We start from the raw sequence: 24,037 nt of genomic DNA, 5'->3' as shown, positions 1-24,037 counted from the left end.
ACGCATACGACCATCGTTGGCACCAAGGCAGAAGCGACTCTCATCGCTGAAGACGACACGTCTCCATTCGTCCCTCCATTCACGCCTGTCGCGACACCACTGGAGGCGGGCTGCACGATGTTGGGGCGTGAGCGGAAGACGGCCTAACGGTGTGCGGGACCGTAGCCCAGCTTCATGGAGACGGTTGCGAATGGTCCTCGCCGATACCCCAGGAGCAACAGTGTCCCTAATTTGCTGGGAAGTGGCGCTGCGGTCCCCTACGGCACTGCGTAGGATCCTACGGTCTTGGCGTGCATCCGTGCGTCGCTGCGGTCCGGTCCCAGGTCGACGGGCACGTGCACCTTCCGCCGACCACTGGCGACAACATCGATGTACTGTGGAGACCTCACGCCCCACGTGTTGAGCAATTCGGCGGCACGTCCACCCGGCCTCCCGCATGCCCACTATACGCCCTCGCTCAAAGTCCGTCAACTGCACATACGGTTCACGTCCACGCTGTCGCGGCATGCTACCAGTGTTAAAGACTGCGATGGAGCTCCGTATGCCACGGCAAACTGGCTGACACTGACGGCGGCGGTGCACAAATGCTGCGCAGCTAGCGCCATTCGACGGCCAACACCGCGGTTCCTGGTGTGTCCGCTGTGCCGTGCGTGTGATCATTGCTTGTACAGCCCTCTCGCAGTGTCCGGAGCAAGTATGGTGGGTCTGACACACCGGTGTCAATGTGTTCTTTTTTCCATTTCCAGGAGTGTATTTTGGATAATTGTGGGTTTTTTACAGGGGAATGAATATTTAGAGCTCTACTACTGGAAACACCATCAAAACAAGATGAGCTCCTATTTTTAAGAGAATGTATAATTTTCTCAGATTCAGAAGGAAAAGTTGGTGATACATTCATATGATCGAATTTTATGAGTTACATACTCAACATACTGGTGTGATTTTGCTCTTGAACTGTTTGTCCCTATGCTTCATACCATATTTAAGAAATGATTATTAAATGCATTTGCTACTTGTTAGTGATAATTTATAGCCATTCTATTCAGTTTAGAAGTGATGTTGTCTTGTTCTGTGGCTGGTTGTCGCAGACTGCATAGCATTCTAATAACCTGAAGTCTCTTGTTGTAAGTACTGGTTTATAAATTATGTGCATGTTCTTTGATTTTTTAATAACCTTTCTTAGTAATTTTCGGTAGTTTTTGTAGCGTGTAAGTACTGCAGGATCCAAACTTTCTTCTGTCACTGGATACATTGCCCTTTTCCTTTCACAAGATGCTTTAATCCCTTGAGTGATCCATGGTTTTTCACCTGGCTGTTCAATGTCCTTTCTGATTAGCTTAAGCAGAGAGCTATTTTCAAATAATGATACGAATTTATCATGGAATAGATCAAATTTTAAGTTAGCATTTGGTTCATTATAAGTTACATCCAATGTTATCTCCTGTAAACTATTCTTAAAAACATTTGTCCTGGAGTCATGGCAGTAAGTTGTTTATCCTAACCAACTGTGCATCATGATCAGATAGAGTGTTTGTTACTGGGTAAATAGTTTTTTTTATCTGCGCTTCATCAACAAAATCATCATCAGTTAGGGTCCCATATTGCAAAGTTAATTACTGAGATCAAATTGTGGGATCCAAATAATGTTTCCAGAAAAAAAATCGAAAAGTGTGAGGTCTCGTGAGCTGGGAAACGAAAAACAAATAACAAGATTTTGTTGTCCACCTCTCCCGATCCAACGCTGTGGCATGGTGTTGTTAAGAGAACACCGTGATGTGGGGCACCATCACACATAAACATGAAATCGTTGGAATCTTCGTAAAGTTGAGGGAACGAACAATTTTGCGCCATGTCCAGGTATGACATTCCTGTTACAGATTCCCCGCAAAAAAGAAAGTTCCAGAAGCTTTGGGGAAAGAAAGGGTACAAAAAACATTCAATTTTGGCGAGTCTCTTTCATCTTCGACCACGACGCCAAGATTTTGTGACCCTCGATATTCTTGTATGAGTCTGTTTCATGACGACGACGTCAAGGTTTTGTGACCCTCAAGATTCTTATATCATGGTGGTTTGCTTTACCCGGTAGAAGAAACGTCGATTCGTCCGAAAAAAACGAGTCGTTGGGAAAAAGTGCCCGCTGCCATATCTTGGAGAACTGAAATGCAAAATTCGTAACTTTTGTTGCAGTTGCAGGGCCGCAATTGGTGCAGTAACTGCAGCTTGTAAGGCTTCATATGCAGGCGTCGTTTCAGAACACGCCACGCCATTGTTTGAGGAATTTGAAGTTCCTGGCCTGCCCGTCTTGTGGACTTTCGAGGGTTACGCGTGAAAGAATCTTGGATAGCTCGACATTTTCGTCAGACGTGTGTGGCCGACCAGTGCTCTTCCTTAGCATATGCAACCAACTTTCAGGAATTTTGCATGCCGCTCATAAATGTCCCCGTGCAGGGGCGGCGGCTGCTCGCTGAATCAGCGGCAGAGTGGACGTTGCACTCCAACACCAACAAACAAAATGATTTCTCTTGTGGTGTAGTTCTCATGTTGTTACAAAGAAACAGCGCAGCAGTGTCAAAACTTTGAACCCTCCTCCATCCAGTGTCGTGGGCAACGTGTTTCTGCCTTGTATACTGAGGTGACTAAAGTCATGGATAGTGATGTGCACATCACTGTCTTTACGTGCGCCATTCAAATTGAGTAATCGTGCTTCGTAGCGTTCAGCATTCACCATCTGATCGGGTCGCAGCAATCCATGGTACATCGCACCAACCATGACGCATTTTGTCACTTACCTCTAAATCATTGTCTTTGAACTGCCGAAACCAAGGTATAAAAGCGCAGTGCATTGGCGGCGCTGTCTTTTGTATTCAGGTGATTCATGTGAAAATGTTTGCAACGGGATTATGGCTGCACGATGGGAATTAACAGACTCTGAACGCAGGGGGGTAACTGGAGCTAGACGCATGGGAAATTCCATTCCGGAAATCATTAGGAAAATCAATATCCCGAAATCCATGGTATCAAGAGAGTGCCGAGAATACCGAACTTCAAGTATCAACTCTCACCAGGGACAACGTAGTGGCCGACAGTCTTCGCTTAACGACCAAGAGCAGCGGCGTTTATGTAAAGTTGTCAGTGCTAACAGAGAAGCAACGTTGCTTGAAATAACCCCAGAACTCAATAATATACAAGGAATTTATCCATTAGAAATGTGCGGCAAAATCTGATGTTAATGGGCTATGGCAGAAGACGACTGACGCGAGTGCCTTTAATAACAACACGAATCGCCTGCAGCGCCTTTCCCGGGCACCTGACCATATCGGTTGGACCTTAGACGACTGCAAAACCATGGCCCGGTCAGATGAGCCCGTATTTCAGTTGGTAAGAGCTGGTGGTAAGGTTCAAATGTGGCCCAGACCCCATGAAACTAAGGACCCAAGTTGACAACAAGGCGCTGTGTAAGTTTGTGGTGGGTACTTAATGGTGTGGGGTTTGTTTACATGAACCGGACTGGGTCCTCTGGTCAAACTGAACCATTTACACCCGTTCATTGACTTCTTCTCAAACAACAATGTCGTGTCACGGGGCAACAATTGTTACAGAATGGTTTGAAGAACATTTTGGACAGTTCGAGCGAATGTTTGGGCCATACAGATCGCCCAACATGAACCCCACCGAACATTTATGGGACTAATCGAGAGGTCAGTTCTTGTCCAACATCCTGCACTGGCAACACTGAGACAGGCTTGTGAGCTACCCCCGATGTTATTCAATCTGTACACTGAGCAAGCGATAAAAAGAACAAAAGAAAAATTTGGAGTAGGAATTAAAGTTCAGGGATAAGGAACAAAAAGTTTGAAGGTTGTTGATGACATTGTAATTCAGTCAGAGAGAACAAAGGATTTGGAAGAGGAGTTGAACGAAATGGACAGTGTCTTGAAACGAGGATTTAAGAGGAACATCAACAAAAGTAAAATGAGGAAAATGAAAAGTAGTCGAGTTAAAACAGGTTATGCTGAGGAAATTAGGTTAAGAAACGACACACGCGAAGTGGTGGAGTTTTGCTATTTGGGTAGCAAAGTAACTGATGATAGCCAAAGTAGAGAGGGTATAAAATTGAGACTGGCAATAGCGAGAAAAGCCTTTATGAAGAAGAGAAATTTGTTAAAATCGAATATATATTTGTATTGTATTGTACTGTATGTTAACCGGGGACCTCGAAACAACGAAGAGGCTCCGTCCCCGCCGCAGTGGTCCACAACCCCATGACGACTACCGCAGTCCACTTCACCCGCCCATCGCTGGACACCGAACCCAGGTTTATTGTGCGGTTTGGCCCCCAATGGACCCCCCAGGGAATGTCTCACACCAGACGAGTGTAACCCCTATGTTTGCGTGGTAGAGTAATGGTGATGTATGCGTACGTGGAGAACTTGTTTGCGCAGCAATCGCCGACATAGTGTAACTGAGGCAGAATAAGGGGAACCAGCCCGCATTCGCCGAGGCAGATGGAAAACCACCTAAAAACCATCCACAGACTGGCTGGTTCACCAGACCTTGAGACAAATCCGCCGGGCGGATTCGTGCCGGGGACCAGGCGCTCCTTCCTGCCCGGAAAGCCGTGCCAACCCGGGGGCAAATATATATATTTGTGTTAGGTAGTCTTTCCCGAAGGTATTTGTCTAGAGTGTAACCTGTATGGAAGTGAAACATGGGTGATAAACAGATTAGATAAGAAGAGGACAGAAGCTACAGAAGAATTCTGAAAATTAGATGTGTAGATCATGTAATTAATGAGGAGGTACTCAATAGAATTTGGGAGTAAGGAAATTTGTGGCACAACTTGAAGGCATCGGTTGGCAGACACATGCTGAGACATCAAGGGATCGCCAATTTAGTACTGGAGGGAAGCGTGGGAGGTAAAGATAGCAGAGGGAGGCCAAGAGATGAATACAGTAAGCAGATTCAGAAGGATGTAAGTTGCAGTAGTTATTCGGAAATGAAGAATTTTGGATAGGATAGAGTAGGATTGAGAGCTGCATAAAATCTGTCTTCTTAAGACCACCTGTATGCAACTGAAAAAGGCAATATTTGTTCAGGTGCATACAGACGGTCCTAGCTTTAAAAAACATAACTTTTCTCTGAACAGGCTGCGTACACACGGCGCTAGGCCGCGCTACCCACCTCCTGGGCGTCTTCGCGGGCGTCGCGCTGCTTGCGGGGCGGCCTGGGCGGCGGCGGCAGCGGGCGCCCCTTCATGCGCTCGACCACGTCGCCCGCCTGCAGCGCGCTGCTCGCGCCGGCCACGCCGCCGTCGACCGCCGCTGGCTCCTCCTCGCCGCCCTCCAGCGACTTGCTCGCCGCCTCGTCGATCTCCACGTACTGCTGCTGCTGCTGCTGCAGCAAGCGGGTCCGCCGCGGCGGCCGCGATGGTCCCAGCGTGCTGTGGGCGCCCACGCAGATCATTCAGGGAGGCTCGTCTGCACTATAGTCCTTACTCGATTGTTGACACTTTACGCCGTAATCTCTCCAATCAGAGCGCCCAACGTCACGCACAAAACTTTCGTCGTCGCTAAACAGCCCCAACAATTGGTCAGTTCACTTCCAATTCCTTGTCCTGCTTTCTTTGTGTGTTGGAATCCCAAATCATAGGTCTGTCACTAGTATTTCGGATTTCATCAATCACACACACACACACACACACACACACACAGCGATGCAAATGAAACAGAAATACACAGTTTTCATACACACTACTAACCAAACACTGCCGGCCGGGGTGGCTCAGCGGTTCTAGGCGCTACAGTCTGGAACCGCGCGACCGCTGCGGTCGCAGGTTCGAATCCTGCCTCGGGTATGGATGTGTGTGATGTCCTTAGGTTAGTTAGGTTTAAGTAGTTCTAAGTTCCAGGGGACTGATGACCTCAGATGTTAAATCCCATAGTGCTCAGAGCCATTTGAACCATTTAAACCAAACACTACCGGGTCCTTCTGTGGAAGACGTGATTCGGCGTCATACTTACAGTTATCATAGTCACGGAGATGGACTTACATCAGCTAAGCTTTGCACGACATTGCTTGAAGCCGAATTTCTGAAAGCTGCAATTCATCGTGGGGACAGCCGTAAATACCTAACACGGTATGGTGCCATAAAAAAATAGGTACGCAACTCGTGGTCTCGCGGTCGCGTTCTCGCTTCCTGAGCACGGCGTCCCGGAGTCGATCCCCGGGGGGGACAGGGATTTTCATCTGCCTCGAGATGACTGGGTGTTTGTGTTGTCCTCATCATTTCATCATCATTCATCAAAGTGGCGAGATTGGACTGAACAAAGGCTGGGAGTTTGTAGGGGCGCTAATAACCGCGCAGTTGAGCTCCTCACAAACCAAACATCACCATCATCATAACGCAATGGTTACCATAGAAAGTTGATCTATACGTCATAGGTTCGAATCTCCTCAAATATAGCACATTTTTTTAATTTCTAAAGCCAATCAAAAGTGTCTGATTGTTACTTTTATTTAATTAACTGTTTTAAATGTAACTTTTTATTTCTAATACTTTCCTGTTTCATTTTCGCCATCATATTGACTTCTTTATTTGCTATTATTTTTCTTCCTATCATTATTTTTTCGTTTGGAATCTGCCCGTGTCGCCTACAAGTTGCAACCAAACACCAACAAGGACTGCTAATCGACCAGTAACGAAGCAGCTCGTGTAGCCAGTATGAGGATAATTTCAGGTAATAAATTATAGCGAGAAATTACTATTTGCTTTTAGTGCAGAAACTGAATTTTTCCCGACTTGAGTTTGCTCGTAGATGTTAGCAAACAGATCACGATTTCAGTTCTGCCGCAGACTGTTGACGGCTGTTTTCTCGGATACCAAGAGGCTGTGGTTAGTTTAGCACCGTTAGTTTAAATTCGGGGCTACAAAACGCGCCATATGCCGCAGTTTAGTCATTGGTCACTTAAAACCAGCTTTCGGCAAAGAATCTCGCATTCCGACATACCTCGCGGCGGCTACTTCCAACATAGCTCCACGTTACACATTAACAGCTTTTCTCGAGTGACCCGCCGTATTTGTGGGTCACCTATAACGGGGAGGTAGGTGGCAGCCTATGTGGCAACACTGTAGCCGCAAGTGACAAGACATTAATTGGGCCATAGAGATCGAGAGCGTACCCAGCATATGAAATAAAAGAGAGAAGGGAGCGGCAACCCATGGTTAGTTTTCCTATGAATTATGAATGCTGAAGTAATTCTGAGATTTCACGACAAATGGCTCTGGGTAGACTTGCCACTCTTCAGTATCTAATACAGGTTCTGCCTTTCTTTAAATACATACTGAACTGCTTCATTTCACTGTTTGACAGGGTAGGATGCGAGTTCAGTTTGAGATATTTTAGGGGGTAGAGCAGGAGATGGATGAGGGGCGCAGCTATGCTCCTGCCCCGCTGGATACGCCCTTGCTGGAGGTCATAAACGTAACAACAGTTTGGACCATAAAGAAAAAGGTCCGACCGTTAACAGTGAGAGTATTGTAGTTATTTCATCTTTCAGCCGGTTTCACACACGCCACTGATGTGACGCCACAGCTTGCAGCTTTCTGTAGTGGCACCGTGAGCTGTCATTCACACAGGACGCCACAAATTCTATGTAGTTGCACGGCGTTTAATATGGCGTCAAATGAAATCGTATGCGCGGGTATCAATGTTATAGTGCAGGTTAAGGCATTCAGGGATAAATCGGGGGCCACAAACACATATATAAAAGAAATAACAGATGGAGGCGAAAAATGCTGTCTTCTATGGTAAACTAACCAACAGCTGGCATGTAAATATAATCTACAGACAAACCACTCTTCCAAGATTTTACAATCTTATCATTTTCGTTGATGTAGAGGTTTAGAATAAATAATTTTTAATTTAACAGCAGCCACATGCTCACATCACACTATTTCCTTCGTATAATCCACGATTTATACAGACTTCGCCTCAGAAATATAGGGCTTACTTTTTTGGTTACATTTTAGGTTTATGTATTTATTCATCCAAAAATCTTTTAAGATTTTGGCTACGTCATTGGTTTACAAATATTACGCGCGCGAAAGGGGTGCAGTAGCAATTACTGCGCGATAATTGCGACAGAATACTTGTGTTTCGAAATACAGCCGCCAGGGAGAACTAGTGAAAAGAAAGTGATACAATAAAGTACAACCAAGATGAACTTTTTGTGGCATGACAAAAGTTGCGTCTCCTAAGTTCACACATGCAACTACATTGCAACTGTTGTATGCCACCAGCTGTGGTGGCACTTTTGTTGCGTGTGTGAACCCGCCTCTATATTCCACTAATAACAACAATGAGGAATAATCTACCAGCTGCTTCTGAAGTGGGAGATAGGAGGAAGATCGTAACACGGGAAGAGTGGCCAGTAGCGCATTGAAGTTTTAACTAAAATATACAGGACGGCATAGTAATTATAATAATAAAAACATTGATTAATTAGTGTTTGCACTGTCGGTGTTACAGTTTTTTCTTTCTAGCACCCACCCTACAGCGAAGAACTGAGCAGGCATATGGACATATATTTGGGACCAAAGTGAACAGCATACAATGCAAGTAATTACTTTTTGCTACGCGTAGAAATCGTGCACATGTCGACAGCGAACGAAACGCGAAAATATACCGTTTTAGTCCTTTTATATGACTATTTCTTCATTATACATCATGTGTCTTACGGCTTCTAAGAAGTTTCTTTAACTCATCTACATATTGATTGTTATGACACGTACTCCAGTACCAATAGCAGGGGCTCTAAAGTACAACTTAGTATTTCCATTAACATTAACTCGTCAAATCGTCACTGCTTCATAGCATTTTTGTTGCGTTTATCAAGATAGCACCATTACTTCCATAGTATTACGTGAAGGCATCTATGTACATATCTAAAGTTGTTAAAATTATTACAAATAAAGCTAGAGAGGTTATTTGCTTAATTGTTGCAGTTAGAATAAAATTCTATCCTGTCAGCTCAGCGATCGGTCTATCACTCCATCTTTACAATCTAGCTATGTCCAGGGAAGAGAAAGCAAGTGTGCTTGTCGATCATGTTCGTGGCGGAAAAATGCTTTCCGCTGGGACAACACTCCAGTAAGAAGTGCCATCCAATCCCAGTTCAGCAGTTTCCTATTTAATTGTCCTCTCATACATGGGCTCTAAAGCAGATGTATGGCGTCTGCACTCACACTATCGACGGTGCTTCTACTGAAAAGGCTTACGTTCTATCTCTAGTTTCCACATGAGACTGCTGCTGATTGATTATGCGTAGCCTTCACCGACGAGCCATGTCTTCTGTTTCGCAGAATGAATTGTTTTAAGCGTGTTCTGCGAGAAACGTCTGAGAACAAAAGCTGTATTTCCATTTACAGAGGGACCCGGTAGCGATAGCATTGTGCGTTCGTCATATGTTTCGTGGTGTGTTTCACAACCAATAATTCATGTGGAAGTCCTGTTTTCCAATGTTATTGTCAATACAACTTAGATCTCACGTTCGATAGGACATGACGGCAGTTTTATAGGAGATTTTGGAAAAAGAAGTGTCTTGAATTATATGGAAGAGCACCACCAAATGTTTAGAGCGTTTCTGTGGCCTCCAATTTCCCACGTCTCATGCAACTGAGTATCTCAGAGGCCACTTCAGTCACAATTCCGTGTGAATCGACCGCGACGCACTTTCAGCAGTTGCGAAAAACCAGGCAGGATGCATATCAGCACTTAACAGAGCTCATTATGTCTGGCGACAATGGTTCCTCTAGATAACCATGCTATTATGTTGGTGCATAACTTCGTAGCGTTTTTTTTTTTTGCGTGTGGTATTCCGGTTGCTATGGGTTTGTTTATCGACTGTCATTTTTTATCTGTAGTTCACTATTGCTATGGACGCTAGAAAATGGAGTGCCAAGTGGAGAAATAGGAACACTTCCGACATACGTATTCTTCTGTTTGACTTCAGTAGAGGGGTGACAGCAGCAAAGGCAGCCAGAAATATTTTCACGGAGTATGACAACGTCATTGGACAGAGCATGGTAAGAAAATGGTTTTCTCGTTTTAACGAGGATCTTTTTGACATTAGTGACTCCCTACATTCAGGGAAACCTTCAGGGTTTGATGAAGACCGTTTAAACGCATTGGTCCACAATAATCCACGTCAGTGTACTCGAGAAGTGGCAAATGTGATGAACTGTGATCATACCACCATCGTGCGACATTTGCATGCAATGGGAATGTGCAAAATCCGACATATGGGTTCGCACTCCCTAAACCAAATTCATAAAAATCAACGTGTGGCCAAATGTGCATCTTAGTTTGCTCGTCATCAATTACGGTACTGGCCATTAAAATTGCTACACCACGAAGATGACGTGCTACAGACGCGAAATTTAACCGACGGGAAGAAGATGCTGTGATATACAAATGATTAGCTTTTCAGAGCATTCACACAAGGTTGGCGCCGTTGGCGACACCTACAACGTGCTGACATGAGGAGTCTTCCAACCGATTTCTCATACACAAACAGCAGTTGACCGGCGTTACCTCGTGTAAGGAGGAGAAATGCGTACCATCACGTTTCCGACTTTGATAAAGGTCGGATTGTAGCCTATCGCGATTGCGGTTTATCGTATCGCGACATTGCTGCTCGCGTTGGTCGAGATCCAATGACTGTTAGCAGAATATGGAATCGGTGGGTTCAGGAGGGTAATACGGAACGCCGTGCTGGATACCAATGGCCTCGTATCACTAGCAGTCGAGATGACAGGCATCTTATTCGCACTTGCAGCCACCTCTCGATCCCTGAGTCAACAGATGGGGGGACGTTTGCAAGACAAGAACCATCTGCACGAACAGTTCGACGACGTTTGCAGCAGCACGGACTATCAGTTCAGAGACCATGACTGCGGTTACCCTTGACGCTGCATCACAGACAAGAGCGCCTGCGATGGTGTATTCAACGACGAACCTGGGTGCACGAATGGCAAAACGTCATTTTTTCGGATTAATCCAGGTTTTGTTTACAGCATCATGATGGTCGCATTCGTGTTTGGCAACATCGCGGTGAACGCACGTTGGAAGCGTGTATTCGTCATCGCCATACTGGCGTATCTCCCGGCGTGATGGTGTGGGGTGCCATTGGTGACACGTCTCGGTCACCTCTTGGTCGCATTGACTGCACTTTGCACAGTGGACTTTACATTTCAGATGGGTTACGACCTATGGCTCTACCCTTCATTCGATCCCTGCGAAACCCTACATTTCGGCAGGATAATGCACGACCGCATGATGCAGGTTCTGTACGGGCCTTTGTGGATACAGAAAATGTTCGACTGCTGTCCTGGCCAGCATATTCTCCAGATCTCTCACCAATTGAAAACGTGTGGTCAATGGTGGCCGAGCAACTGGCTCGTCACAATACGCCAGTCACTACTCTTGATGAACTGTGGTATCGTGTTGAAGCTGCATGGTCAGCTGTACCTGTACACGCCATCCAAGCTCTGTTTGATTCAATGCCCAGGCGTATCAAGGCCGTTATTACGGCAGGAGGTGGTTGATCTGGGTACTGATTTCTCAGGATCTATGCAACCAAATTGCGTGAAAATGTAATCACATGTCGGTTCTAGTATAATATATTTGTCCAATGAATACTCGTTTATCATCTGCATTTCTTCTTGGTGTTGCAATTTTAATGGCCAGTAGTGTAGCCTGTGAACAACACCAACCATCCCTATCCTGTAGCGTTACTGACAGCGAGAAACGGTGTCTTTGTGCTAACGTAAGGAAAAAAAGAAATAGTTGAAGCCAAACAAAGCAACAACTCCCCGTACAAAGACCTCGATGCACCCACAAAAGATAATGTTCTGAATCTGGTGGAACAGTGACCCTGAGGTGTACTAGAAATTGCTTCTCCGGAGTCTAATCATCACTGCTGACATTTGTTGTCAACAACTGAAACGTTGAACAACAACCAGGGAGACTGCATTAAGTGATGCTACTCTGCAATAAATGCTGCCCGCATTCTGCTAGACTGACAAAAAACACGAGACAAGAGTTGGGTAGGGAAGATATTCCGCACCCATCTTATTCACTTGATCTTGCGCTCTCATATTTTCACTTTTTCAGCCCTCTATCAAACAGAAGGAACTTCCTTTCTGGATGAAATGCGCTCCGAACACGGCTCGACGAGATCATCGCCTCAAAACAACTTCTACAGTGACGGATTCGAAAAGTTTCCTCTGCTTTCACAGACTATTGTAAATAGTGAAAGACAACATACTGTTGATGACTAAAGTTTCTGTCATGTGTATCTGTTGTATCTATTAGACTTATGGGAAAACGCTACGAACTTATGCCCCAAACCATTACATCTACGTCTACCTGTATACACAGCAAGCCACCCTCTGAGGTCGTGATCACGACAGTGTAATTAGAAAAATAACAAATTATAATATCATCCATCTTTCACCCTGCGTATTACCCATGAATGGAACAGGAAGGGGGCAAATGGGACCAATGCCCCACACTTTGTATCCTCCGTGATTACAGAGAAGCTGACGGAGCTGTAGCAGAGCTCCTTCCGTATGTCATCTCAGATAAGACACTTCACTGCACATCACTGTGAACAACGTGTTGTAGCTGTTGGAAAGCATATTCCATGTCTAATGATTTGTTATTGTGACACGATTTTTTAAAATGTGTATCTTCAGTATGAGAACTTTTCTAGTTAATTGTTCTGTTCTATCAGATGTGCCAGATAACTTGTGATTGTTTGTTCATTCCGCAACCCTTTCAACATTCTGAATTCTTTATCTGATCATGTTTAACTTGCAGCAATCTGTATGTGTCATTTTAGTGTGCCACATAGCCGAGGTTCCTCATACAGAAGCGGCTTTCTCTCTGTGTGACCCTCAGAGTTAAAATAGCTGAAAAAAATGGACAGAGTTATCCGTGATGCACAATACTTTATCCGTGATAACAAGCTGCTTTTCCTGAAATCTTTCCTATTTCTTTCACTAATCCATGGTTAGTAAGGGTTCCAGGCCAAGAAAAAGTATTCAACAGTTGTTTGTCGAACGATTATTTTGTAAGCGACCTAGCGTGCTTGAATTGCAATTCATTAGGATTATTCTACAAAATCGGCTCTACCACCTTCGTTGCCAACGGCTAAAATTATGTGGTCGTTCACTTTAAATTACTCTGAACAGAAACTCCTAGAGACTTGAATATATGACTGACTACAATGACTGATCGCCGACTGAGTAGTCAGATTTTTTTCACCTACGTACGTTTATTTATGTTCAAAGTCAACTGCTAATAATCTTTACACAACGCGCTGATCAACAGTTAGCCTCTCTAATATTTCTGATTCATGAAGAAGATATGTATATATAATTTATAATTACAGTAATGATAAGTGTGCAGTATATTTATTATTATCTGTTCTGTGTTTAACTGACGTTTGGAGTGACGTCTCATAATAATGATGGGAAATACGAGCTGATCAACTACAGAGGAGGCGGTATCTGGCGGGAAAAGCAGTAAACAACCGCCACAACTCCAGAGAGCAGCAAAGCTTGACCAGAATCCGTACATCTATGCATAGGCCTACAAGATTAACGTCACATGCCGCGTTCTTCTGTACGTATGTGTAGGCTAATCATAAGAACTACTCAGGCGTTATGATACGGCTTTTACTAATAAATAAGCTGCTTGCCGAGGAATGTTTTTATATATATATAATATAATAATAACCACTACGCCAGGCAAGCCGTCTGGCCGTAGATACAATTAGAGCTACCCGTGTGGAGCCGGGGCAAGTCGGTAATGTGTGTAGGTATATATACATATATAAAACAGTTGACAAAAAAAGTGAAGCACTCAGAAGATATGGTCGGACGTCAGTGTAACGTCGTACACGTACACGCCATTGGCAGATATGTAAACGATTAGCGTTACAATTATCTGTAACAGGTAGAACAGTCACCAGGGTGCATTAGAATTGCCCATGTTTAGTATTGTAACCAGTCCCGGTAGGTACAGCAGCAGATTTTGAACAATCAGTGTGAAGGACACAGAGACGCCATGTAGTCATGTGAGACAGCGTTACCAACACTTGACAGAATTTGGATGGGGAGCTCATTGTAGTTCTGCATTCGGCCGGCTGGTCGAATCATACAACATTCAGAAGTGGCAGTGGTCCGATGTTGGACTGCTTGGGAACATGGGGGCAGCAATGCTCGTCGTCAAGGTTCCAGTCGAACGCATCTGATCACGGCAAAGGAGGATCGTCGTGCTGTGGGCCAAGCGCATCGTAACTAGTACTCGTCTGCACCTGTCATCCGAGAACAGTAATGGACTCCTTGCAACATTTTGTGTCTTCCCATACTATTGGTTGGAGAGTAGCAGCAGCCGAGCTAAGGAACTACCGTCTCATGCGCATCCTGCCGCTAACACCACAACACAAAATTCTGTGTTCGGAGCTGTGCCGTGACCAAGAAGTACAGACTGCTGGTGAATGAATTTGGTTTGTGTTGAGAGATCGATTACAGTACTGCGCTACCCCGGATGACTATCGTGTACGGGTATAACACCGAGCTCAGCAGAGCTCCTCTTCTTCGAATGTTTTATAGAAACACAGTGGTGTTACTCCAGAGGTGATAGCGTGGGAAGCCATCAGGTACGACTTCAGGTGACGTTCGTTGTGAGTGAGAGATGCTTGACGGCACAACGGTCTGTCAAAGACAGCTTGCAATCTGTTTTGTTACCTCTCACGCGACTGTATTGTGGAACCATTTTTCAACAGAACAATGGTCGTCCACACATGGCACATGCCTCTATAAACTGACTGCGTGACGTTGCAGTCCAGCTAGGTTCCCAGATCTGTCCTAGATAGAACATGTGCGGAACCAGCTCGGATGTCAGGTGAATGCCAGCGCCAGTATGCAGGATACCAAGAATCAGTTATATCAGTTGTAGACCAGCTTGCATGGGGAGGGGACACAACTGCTTTATGACGCCCTTCCTAAACGAATCGGTGCATGCATTCAGATCAGAGGTGGCGCAATGTTTTAAGTGAGCTCATACTACCAAATTCACGCTGGGAACACCGGTTTCCGCCCGATCACCGAAGTTAACTTTGGGCTCGGCTAGTACTTCGATGGGTGACCTTCCGGGGAAAAGCAGGTGCCATAAGCTGATGGACACGCATGTTGCCGAAATGGCGGCCAATGAAAGACTTGCTCCAGGCCCGTGTGACGCACGACATTAATCCGCTTCCGTAGCTGAGTGGTACGTCGCACGGTAGCTCAGCGTGTTCGGTCAGAGTGTTAGCTGCCCGGTGTAATAAAAAACTGAGTGAACCGATCAACTATGAACTTGAACGGGTATCAAGGGGCGTCCGCCCCGAACAGATGCAACGAACAAAAAGCGATAAAGAAAAGTGGTCAGTGTAGCATGCTGCCATGCGAGGCGCCCAGATTCAAGCTCCAGCCAAGTCGGGGATTTTCTTCGGTCGGAGACTGGCTGTTGTGTTGTCTTCATCATCATTTCATCCTCGACGACACTGACGTCGCCGAAGTGATATCAACTTAAAAGACATGAAGCAGGTGGTCGGTCTACTCGACAGGAGGACTCCAGCTACCCGCACAAAAAAAAAGTTGATTTGACCCAGTTTTGTAATCACTGTAATAAAATATAACGCTCTCTCTCAATCTGAAGTTTCATTTCGTTTTCTTTTTTGCTTCTGGGCGCTACACTTCTTTTGCCGAGCAGTCTAGTTTGCGCCTTTTTGCACAGATGTAAGTATTTTGAACAGAATTACCTCCTCCGTGCCAACCAGCATGGATTTAGAAAACACCAGCCATAAGAAATCAAATTCGGTCGTCAGACACGGCATACTGAAAGTCGCGGATCAAGGCAAAGAGGTGACTGCAATTCTTGCCTAACTTCCGGAAAGTTATATACACTAGTGACTCGCCTTGGCTTCCCACAGGTAGAAAAAGAAGGGGAGAGGGAGAGAGAGAGAGAGAGAACGTGGTAGTGTGGGCAGAAGCGCCAAGAGACAAAGCTGCTGGCCAATGGCAGCAGCGGTACGGCTACCGACCTGTAATTCCTGACGGGGCGCACCGGCGGCGCCGGCCGGAGGGCCCTCCTGGGCAGCGAGAAGAAGCGCGGCGTGACCGGCAGCGAGCGCCTGCGGGGCGACTTGGGCTTGGTGCGGCGGCTGGGCGCGCGCGGCCGCGCCACCACGGCCGCGTAGCCCGGTTCCGCCTCCGCCTCCGCCTCCGCCTCCTGGTCGGCTTCCACCTCCGCCTCCGGCTCGTGCTCCGCCTCCGACGGCAGCGACTCCGCGCCGCGCGACGTGGCGTCCTCGTCGGCGAGCGACGTGCCGCGGGACGACCCGGCCGCCCGCCGCCGCAGCCTCCGCGGCGCCACCGGCGGCTGCCGCGGGCCCGGCTCGCCCTCTCCTTCCCCGGGAATGATGTAGTCCGGCTCCAGAGCCAGCGCCGCCTGCAGCACCCGCACTCCCTGTCCTCAGCAGCCCACTCAGGCAATTCACCACATATCATGTTCAAAATGGTTCAAATGGCTCTGAGCACTAAAAAAAAATGGCTCTGAGCACTATGGGACTTAACTTCTAAGGTCATCAGTCCCCTAGAACTTAGAACTACTTAAACCTAACTAACCTAAGGACATCACACACATCCGTGCCCGAGGCAAGATTCGAACCTGCGACCGTAGCGGTCGCTCGGCTCCAGACTGTAGCGCCTAGAGCCGCACCAGCATGAATCCTGCAGGCCTGTCCATAAATCCGTAAGAGTACGAGGGGGTGGAAGTCTCGTCTCATCAACACGTTGCAAGACATCCTAGATATTATCAATAATGTTCGAGTCTGAGGAGTTTGGTGGCCAGTGGAAGTGTTTAAACTCAGAAGACTGTTCCTGGAGCCACTCTGTAGCAATTCTGCATGTGTGGGGTGTCGCTTTGTCCTGCCGCAATTGGCCAAGTATGTCGGAATGCAGAGTGGACATGACATGAATGGATGCAGGCGATCAGACAGGATGCTTACGTACGTGGCACCTGTCAGAGTCGTATCTAGACGTATCGGGGATCCCATATCACTCTAATTGCACACGCCCCACACCATTAAAGAGCCTCCACCAGCGTGTACAGTCCCCTGCTGATATGCAGGGTCCATGGATTCATGATGTTGTCTCCATATCTGTACACGTTCATCCACTCGATACAATTTGAAACGAGACTCGTTCGACCAGCCAACACGTTTTAAGTCATCAACAGTGTAATGTCGGTGTTGACAGACCCAGGCGAGACGTGAAGCCTTGTGTCGTGAATCATTAAGGGTACACGAGTGGGTCTTCGGTTCCGAAAGCCCATGTCTATGGTGTTTCGTTGAATGGTTTGCAAGCTGACACTTGTTGATGGCACTGCATTGAAATCTGTAGCGATTTGCGGAAGGGTCCTGTCATGTTGAACGGTTCTCTTCAGTCGTCGTTGGTCCCGTTGTTGCAGGATCTTTTTCCGGCAGCAGCGATGTCGGAGATTTGATGTTTTACCAGATTCCTGATATTCACGGTACACTCGTGAATTGGTCGTACGGGAAAATACCCACTCCATCGCTACCTCAGACATGCTGTTTCCCATCACTCTAGTGCCGACTATAACACCATGTTCACACCATGTTCAAACTCACTTAAATCTTGATAACCTGCCATTATAACAGCAGTAACCGATCTAACGAATGCGCCAGACACTTGTTGTCTTATATAGGCGTTTCCGACCGCAGCGCCGTATTCTGCCTAACAGGTCGGCAACGCCTCTGTATTTGAATACGCATGCCTATACCAGTTTCTTCGGCGCTTCAGTGTACGCTCTCCATACACCACGAGCACGTCGGCCTTTTGTGCATTGGTAAATCCCATTGTTCACTCGCGACCTGCTGCTTGGACTGTCACACGCTAACTGGCTAGCAAGTCGCAATGCACTGAAGGAAACACAAGCGCAATATAAGGAAACATAACATCTACGCAGATTGAATGGCACAAATAAGTGTCTATGCGGAAACTTTTCAAAATACGATATCTCGTAAATGACTCGCACTAGGATCTTGTAAAAAACATCCATGAAATCTAATTTACCCTACTTTCAGTTTATTAATGTCAGCCGTGGTCTAGGGGTCTGGGGCAATGCCTGGAGAGGGATAGTTCATTTCCTTTTATAATGGTAAAGTTAAGGTGGCGGTGCCAAATAGGGGTGGATTTGATTTTTGTTTCTTTTATTTTTAGAGATTACACTTAGTTACATGAGAAGACAGGTTCACGACCTATAAAAAGGCGAAATAATAGGAAAAAAATAAAAATAAAGAAAATGGCTGAGTGGGTAGGCTGACGGTTTACGAACGTAAAGGACGAGCGTTCGACTCTAACTGGAGTCAGTTGTAATTTTTTTTTTTTATTTAGACCTCTGCAGGTAATATTTTAAATCTTAATTCGCTACAAATTGTGGAGTTGTGGGCATTTCAAGGTTCCACATTCCTTCAAGAAATTCCATTTTATAATAGTCTAATCCTAAACAAACAGACAAATGATCTTAAAGAAAAAAGTTAGCGTCTTTTATTAGTAATCAAAACGTTGTCGGCCCCAGGTTCTAACCCCGTCACCGCTTATATTTTGAATAATAATCAGCATTGGTAGCCGAAGACTTCCGGTATAAGAGGTCACCCTCATTCTGCTAACGGCCTTGTCAGAGAGGGCGACGGAGCGGACAGAGGTTCAGGGCACTCTCTTGCCCTTTGGGTGGGATATTGCCCAAAAAGCGGAAGAATCAGCAATTATCAACGGCATGAGGATGCAGAAGGAAATGGAAAACATTGCATTAACGGCACATAACGTGTATCCAAAGGACATGTGGCCTGTAATTGAAAAAGTGTCATGATGATCTCTCCATTGGCTAAAGATTCCGGAATCGTATCCCATTCGGATCTCCGGGAGGGGACTGCCAAGGAAGAGGTGATCATGAGAAAAACATTAAACAACCAGCGTAAGGATAACGTCCTAGAAGTTGGGATGTGGAATGTCAATAGCTTGAACGTGGTAGAGAAGCAAGAAAATCTGAAAAGAGAAATGCAAAGTCTCAATCTAGAAAATGAAATGGAAAGAAGACAAGGACTTCTGGTCAGACGAGAATAGGGTACTGTCAACAGCAGCAGAAAATGGTATAACGGGAGCAAGATTCGTTATGAATAGGGCAGAGAGTGTGTTATTGTGAACAGTTCCGTGGTAGGATTGTTCTCATCAGAATCGAGGGCAAACGTATTTTTAATTATGCTCATAAGGATTGATGACCTGCAGCTGTCTAGAATGAAATTATAATTATATTAATACCTTCAGCTGTTGACGGGCGTTGATATATATCAACGTGGGCAGGTGAAAATGTGTGCCCCGCCCGGGACTCGAACTCGGGATCTCCTGCTTACATGGCAGACGCTCTATCCATCTGAGCCACCGAGGGCACAGAGGATAGTGCGACTGCAGGGACTATCTCGCGCATGCCTCCCGCGAGACCGACATTCTCACCTTGTATGTCCACACACTACATTCGTAGTGTCCCACCCCAACACACTCATTACTCGTGGAAGATATTCTTCCAGTCCCGTAAGAGTTCGGGGAATTGTGTGCATCAGCACAGAAGAAGGTCATGGCCGGTATTGCCAGACTATATACTTATATGGATAATGTGTCTGTTCTTTCGGACAGGAGAAGGCGCAATGTGTTATCAGGTATGCAGAATGCAGATCTGTGACAACGGTACTGCGGGATTATGACGTCATTATGAGAGGGCACCGCCGACAAAAACAAGCATACGAAGTGGTTCAAAGACATTGAAGAGACAGGCAGCGTCACAGACCTTCTTCGAAGAGGATGTCCCCCTCTGTCTCAAGCATCTGTTGACAGAAAGCAAGTTGCATTTCAACGCAGCCCCCAGAAGTCAATTCGTCATGTGGGAAGCACTGAATGAGACAGTTCCTGAGAGGTGGATGGGTCATGATGGTCCCATCGCATGGTCCGCACCCTCCACCGATGTCATACCATTTCTGTGGGGTTTAGTCAAGGATCGCGGGGACACAGCACCCGCCAAGAAACTACTACCGTTCTTGCAGGAATGAATGAAACATCAGAACTGTTGATGCTGCAGTGCTGATCGTACACTGGCAGAATTCGAGTATCGCTTTGACGTCCTACTATCGTCGAGTAGAGCACACATTCAAATTCTGGCAGAACAGAAAAAATAGTTTTGAGAGATGCTGAACATTTCTACAACAAACCACGGTACGCTACTTCCAATACTTCTAATAGTTAGATTTTTTTAATGATACTGGGACCGTATGGACACCACGTACGACAGAAAAGATGGTTCCAAAACAGAAGAGCTTTACCTCGTGCTTGCTGGACTGGACGCTTTCCAACCAGTCTTCTTTGGTGTAGTGGCCGTTCACGACGGGCAGCCTAGCGTCCACAGAGTGCCTCCTGTAGTCGTCGTGGAGGGCGTCGCCGTTGACGTAGCGACCCTCGACCTTCTCCTCGGCATCCTCCGCGTACCGGATCTCCTCTTCTACCTTAAAGTCGCTGACATCCTCGGTGGTATAGCGGCGTATAGTCGGCACTTCATTGAGCCGGTAGCGGTCGTGCGCCTTCGCAAAGCTCCCGTTGGCGTACCGGTCGCCTTCCGTTGCGGAGACGTCCCTGTGTAACCTGTCAGCGGACTCGGCTGCGAAGTTCTCATTGGCGTACCTGGGCTGCGCGGCGAAGTCCTCGCTGCCGTACCGGGCGGGAGAGGCGTCTCCGGCGTCGAAGTCCTGGTTAGCGTAGCGCGCGCCGCCTGGCGGGATGTCGGAGAGGTCCCTCCTGCTGCGCCGCTTCCTCTTGGGCGGCTGCGGCGGCTCCGGCTGCGGCAGCGGCTGCTCCTCGTCCTCCACCTCCATGGCCCACTGGCGCTCGTCCGCCGACTGCTGCGTCTCCACCGACTCCTGCGGACCCGTCAGCGTCAGCGTCGGCGGCGCCCGGGCCGTCGGCCCCTCGGCCCTCTTCGCTTCGTCGTCCTCGGCTGCCGGGACGGCGTCGATATCGGCGTCGTCTTCGTGTCGCTGCTGCGGCTTCTGCAGATCTTTCTCCTCCTCCTCCTCCTCCTCCTCCTCCTGCTGCTGCGATTCCTGCTGCTAGAACAACACACGAAGCAATTAAATGTCTCGCATATGTAGCAATGAAGCACAAGATAGTAGAATACGTACTTTGAGGGCAAAGTCTTGCGACACTGCACTGAAAGCTTTCTACACCCACATCTATATTTATATACACACATAAGCAAAAGTTTTGAACCACCCCTTCATTTCAAATTCGTGGCATCAAAAATTAAAATTGGCTCACTACTCATCTGAAATATATCCAAAAAACCAAATCAAAGAAATAAACATCTGCGTAATGCCAAAATCGTCTGTTTCCTAAAAGGTGGGAGGAGGGGGGGGGGAGGGAGGTTGAGGGGAGGGGAGAGGTGAGGTATGTTCACAGCAGTCCTGATGTCACTGTGTGGTGGAAAGTCCCCTGACTCGGATTTGGGCTTCAATCTGTAGTGGCATACCATCGCTGAGATCACCAAGCCAACTCCGGTCCAAATTGTCTCGCTCTTCAACGGCGATGCTTTGTAAGTTGTGCAGAGTACATGCACGTTGCTGACGCGCGAAAACAGTTAATTTCAATCGGTCCCACACATTCGATTGGGTTCATGTCCGTGGTACAGGCAGGCCACTTCGTTCTGGTGATCTAATCATGCTGGGGCAGGCCACTTCGTTCTGGTGATCTAATCATGCTGGGGGAACGTGTTCACGAGAAAAGCACAATGAGCACGCGAACAATCATCCATCGTGATGAATTTGTCACCAAAATGTTGGCGATACATTCCCACTATTCACTTATATGGATGAAAGAACAGACACCATATCCATATAAGTATATAGTTCCGGCAACACCGGTCATGACCTTCTTCTTCTGTGCGGATGCACACATATTCCCCGAACTCTTGCGGGACTTGGTAAGAATGTCTTCCACGAGCAATGAGTGCGTTGGGGGTGATACACTACGAATGTAGTGTGTAGACATACAAAGTGAGAATGTGGGTCTCGCGGGAGGCGTGCGCGAGATAGTCCCTGCAGTCACGCTATCCTCTGTGCCCTCGGTGGCTCAGATGGATAGAGCGTCTGCCACGTAAGCAGGAGATCCCGGGTTCGAGTCCCGGTCAAGGCACACATTTTCACTTGTTGCCGTTGATATATATCAACGCCCATTAGCAGTCGAAGGTATTAATATAATACTAATTCCCACTATTGGCAGCAGATACTTGTCTTTGCACCGTAGAGCAGTGAAACTGCCCTGAATAACCCTGACAGGTGTACTGTGGCCACAGGTAGTCTACATTTATATACACACATCAACAAAAGTTTTGTATCACCCATTTCCACATTTACATACACACATCAACAAAAGTTTTGTATTACCCTTTTCGAACTGCATGGCACAGGAAATAAAAAATTGGTTTTGTAGCAAGCGTTTATCTTCATTTTCAATATAGCTAAATTACAAAATAAAATAAAAAAACCACATTTGTGGAATGCCAAAATCGTCTGTTTCCTACAAGGGGGTAGGAGGGCATTCACAGCAGCAGTCCTTAGAAATGTCTGTATGTAGTGGAAAGTCCCCTTGCTCGGATGTGGGCTTCCATTTGTTGTGGCATACCATCGACGAAATCACCAAGCCAACTCTGGTCCAAACTGTCTCGCTATTCAATGGCGATTCTGTCTAAGTCGTGCAGAGTACGTGATCTTTGATGTCGTCCAAAAGCAGCTCGTTTCAATCGATCCCACACATTTTATTGGGTACATGTCCGCGGAACAAGCAGGCAACTCTGTTCTGGTGATATAGTTTGCTGAAGGAACGTGTTCACGAGAACAGTACAATGACCATGCGAGCTATAATCCATCACGATGAATTTGTCACCAAAATGTTGGCGATGTATTCCAACTATTTGCTGCAGATTCTCTTTCCTGTACCGTAGAGCAGTGAGACCGCTCCCGACAACTACGACAACAAAGAAAAGTGTATAGCGACCCTAGGTACAGCCACCGCAGAACATCGCTCCACCACCACCTTGTCGCACATATGGCACACACTGAGTTCGAGGCACTGGGTATTACCGCGTTGTCACCAAAGTCGTTGTCTGCGTTTATAGCAGGGTGCAATAAAACCCAAGGTTCGTCTGTAACAACGCCCAAATCCAATCCTGGGGTATTCGTTCCGCAAGATTATAGCCCATCGAGCAACCTCCATCGCTGACATACATGGAGACAACTATTGAAATGTATGAAATAAAATCGTCAGAACTTCAGAACGGTTTGCGTTAGCACGTTCAAACTGAACGGTTGACCACGGGACATGATGAGAATAGTTGATGTGAATATGGTTTGGTTTAGCGACGAAGCTCACTTTCATTTGGATGGGTTCGTCAATAAGCAAAACTGGCGCATTTGGGAGACTGAGAATCCGCATTTCGCGATCGGAAAGTCTCTTTACCCTCAACGGGTGACTGTGTGGTGTGCAATGTCCAGTCACGGAATAATCGACGCGATGTTCCTTCATGGCACGGTGACTAACGAAAGGTACGTGAAGGTTCTGGAAGATGATTTCATCCCCATTATCAAAAGTGATCCTGATGTCGACAAGATGTGGTTCATGCAAGACAGAGCTCAGCACCATTGAAGCAGGAGAGTGTTTGATGTACTGGAGGAGCACTTTGGGGACCGCGTTGTGGCTCTGGGGTACCCAGAGGCCATGCCATGGGCCTCGATTGGCCGTTATATTCTCCCGTTCTGAACACGTACGACTCCTTTTTGTGGGGTTATATTAAATACAAGGTGTACAGCA

The 24,037-nt window shown here is 46.6% G+C and overlaps 1 protein-coding gene and 1 non-coding gene across 6 annotated transcripts in view; one reads left to right on the top strand and one right to left on the bottom strand.

The window, feature by feature from the left end:
- LOC124613013 (titin) overlaps window positions 1-24,037 on the bottom strand; it is a 475,930-nt gene that overhangs the window by 55,082 nt on the left and 396,811 nt on the right. For 4 of the 5 annotated variants that reach the window (XM_047141586.1, XM_047141596.1, XM_047141570.1 and 1 more), the window contains 3 exons: window positions 20,503-21,282; window positions 16,153-16,559; window positions 5,182-5,440 (listed from right to left, as the gene is read on the bottom strand). In XM_047141586.1, coding sequence (XP_046997542.1) covers window positions 5,182-5,440; window positions 16,153-16,559; window positions 20,503-21,282 — 1,446 coding nt within the window. The remainder of the gene's footprint in view (window positions 1-5,181; window positions 5,441-16,152; window positions 16,560-20,502; window positions 21,283-24,037) is intronic. The other variant, XM_047141577.1, reaches the window with a different exon arrangement.
- Trnat-cgu lies at window positions 22,289-22,363 on the top strand. Its single transcript has one exon. It is a non-coding gene; the product is annotated as a tRNA-Thr (tRNA).

The sequence above is a fragment of the Schistocerca americana genome, chromosome 1, assembly GCF_021461395.2.
Source record: "Schistocerca americana isolate TAMUIC-IGC-003095 chromosome 1, iqSchAmer2.1, whole genome shotgun sequence".
NCBI lineage: Eukaryota > Metazoa > Arthropoda > Insecta > Orthoptera > Acrididae > Schistocerca > Schistocerca americana.
This window is presented reverse-complemented; position numbering and strand designations above follow the sequence as displayed.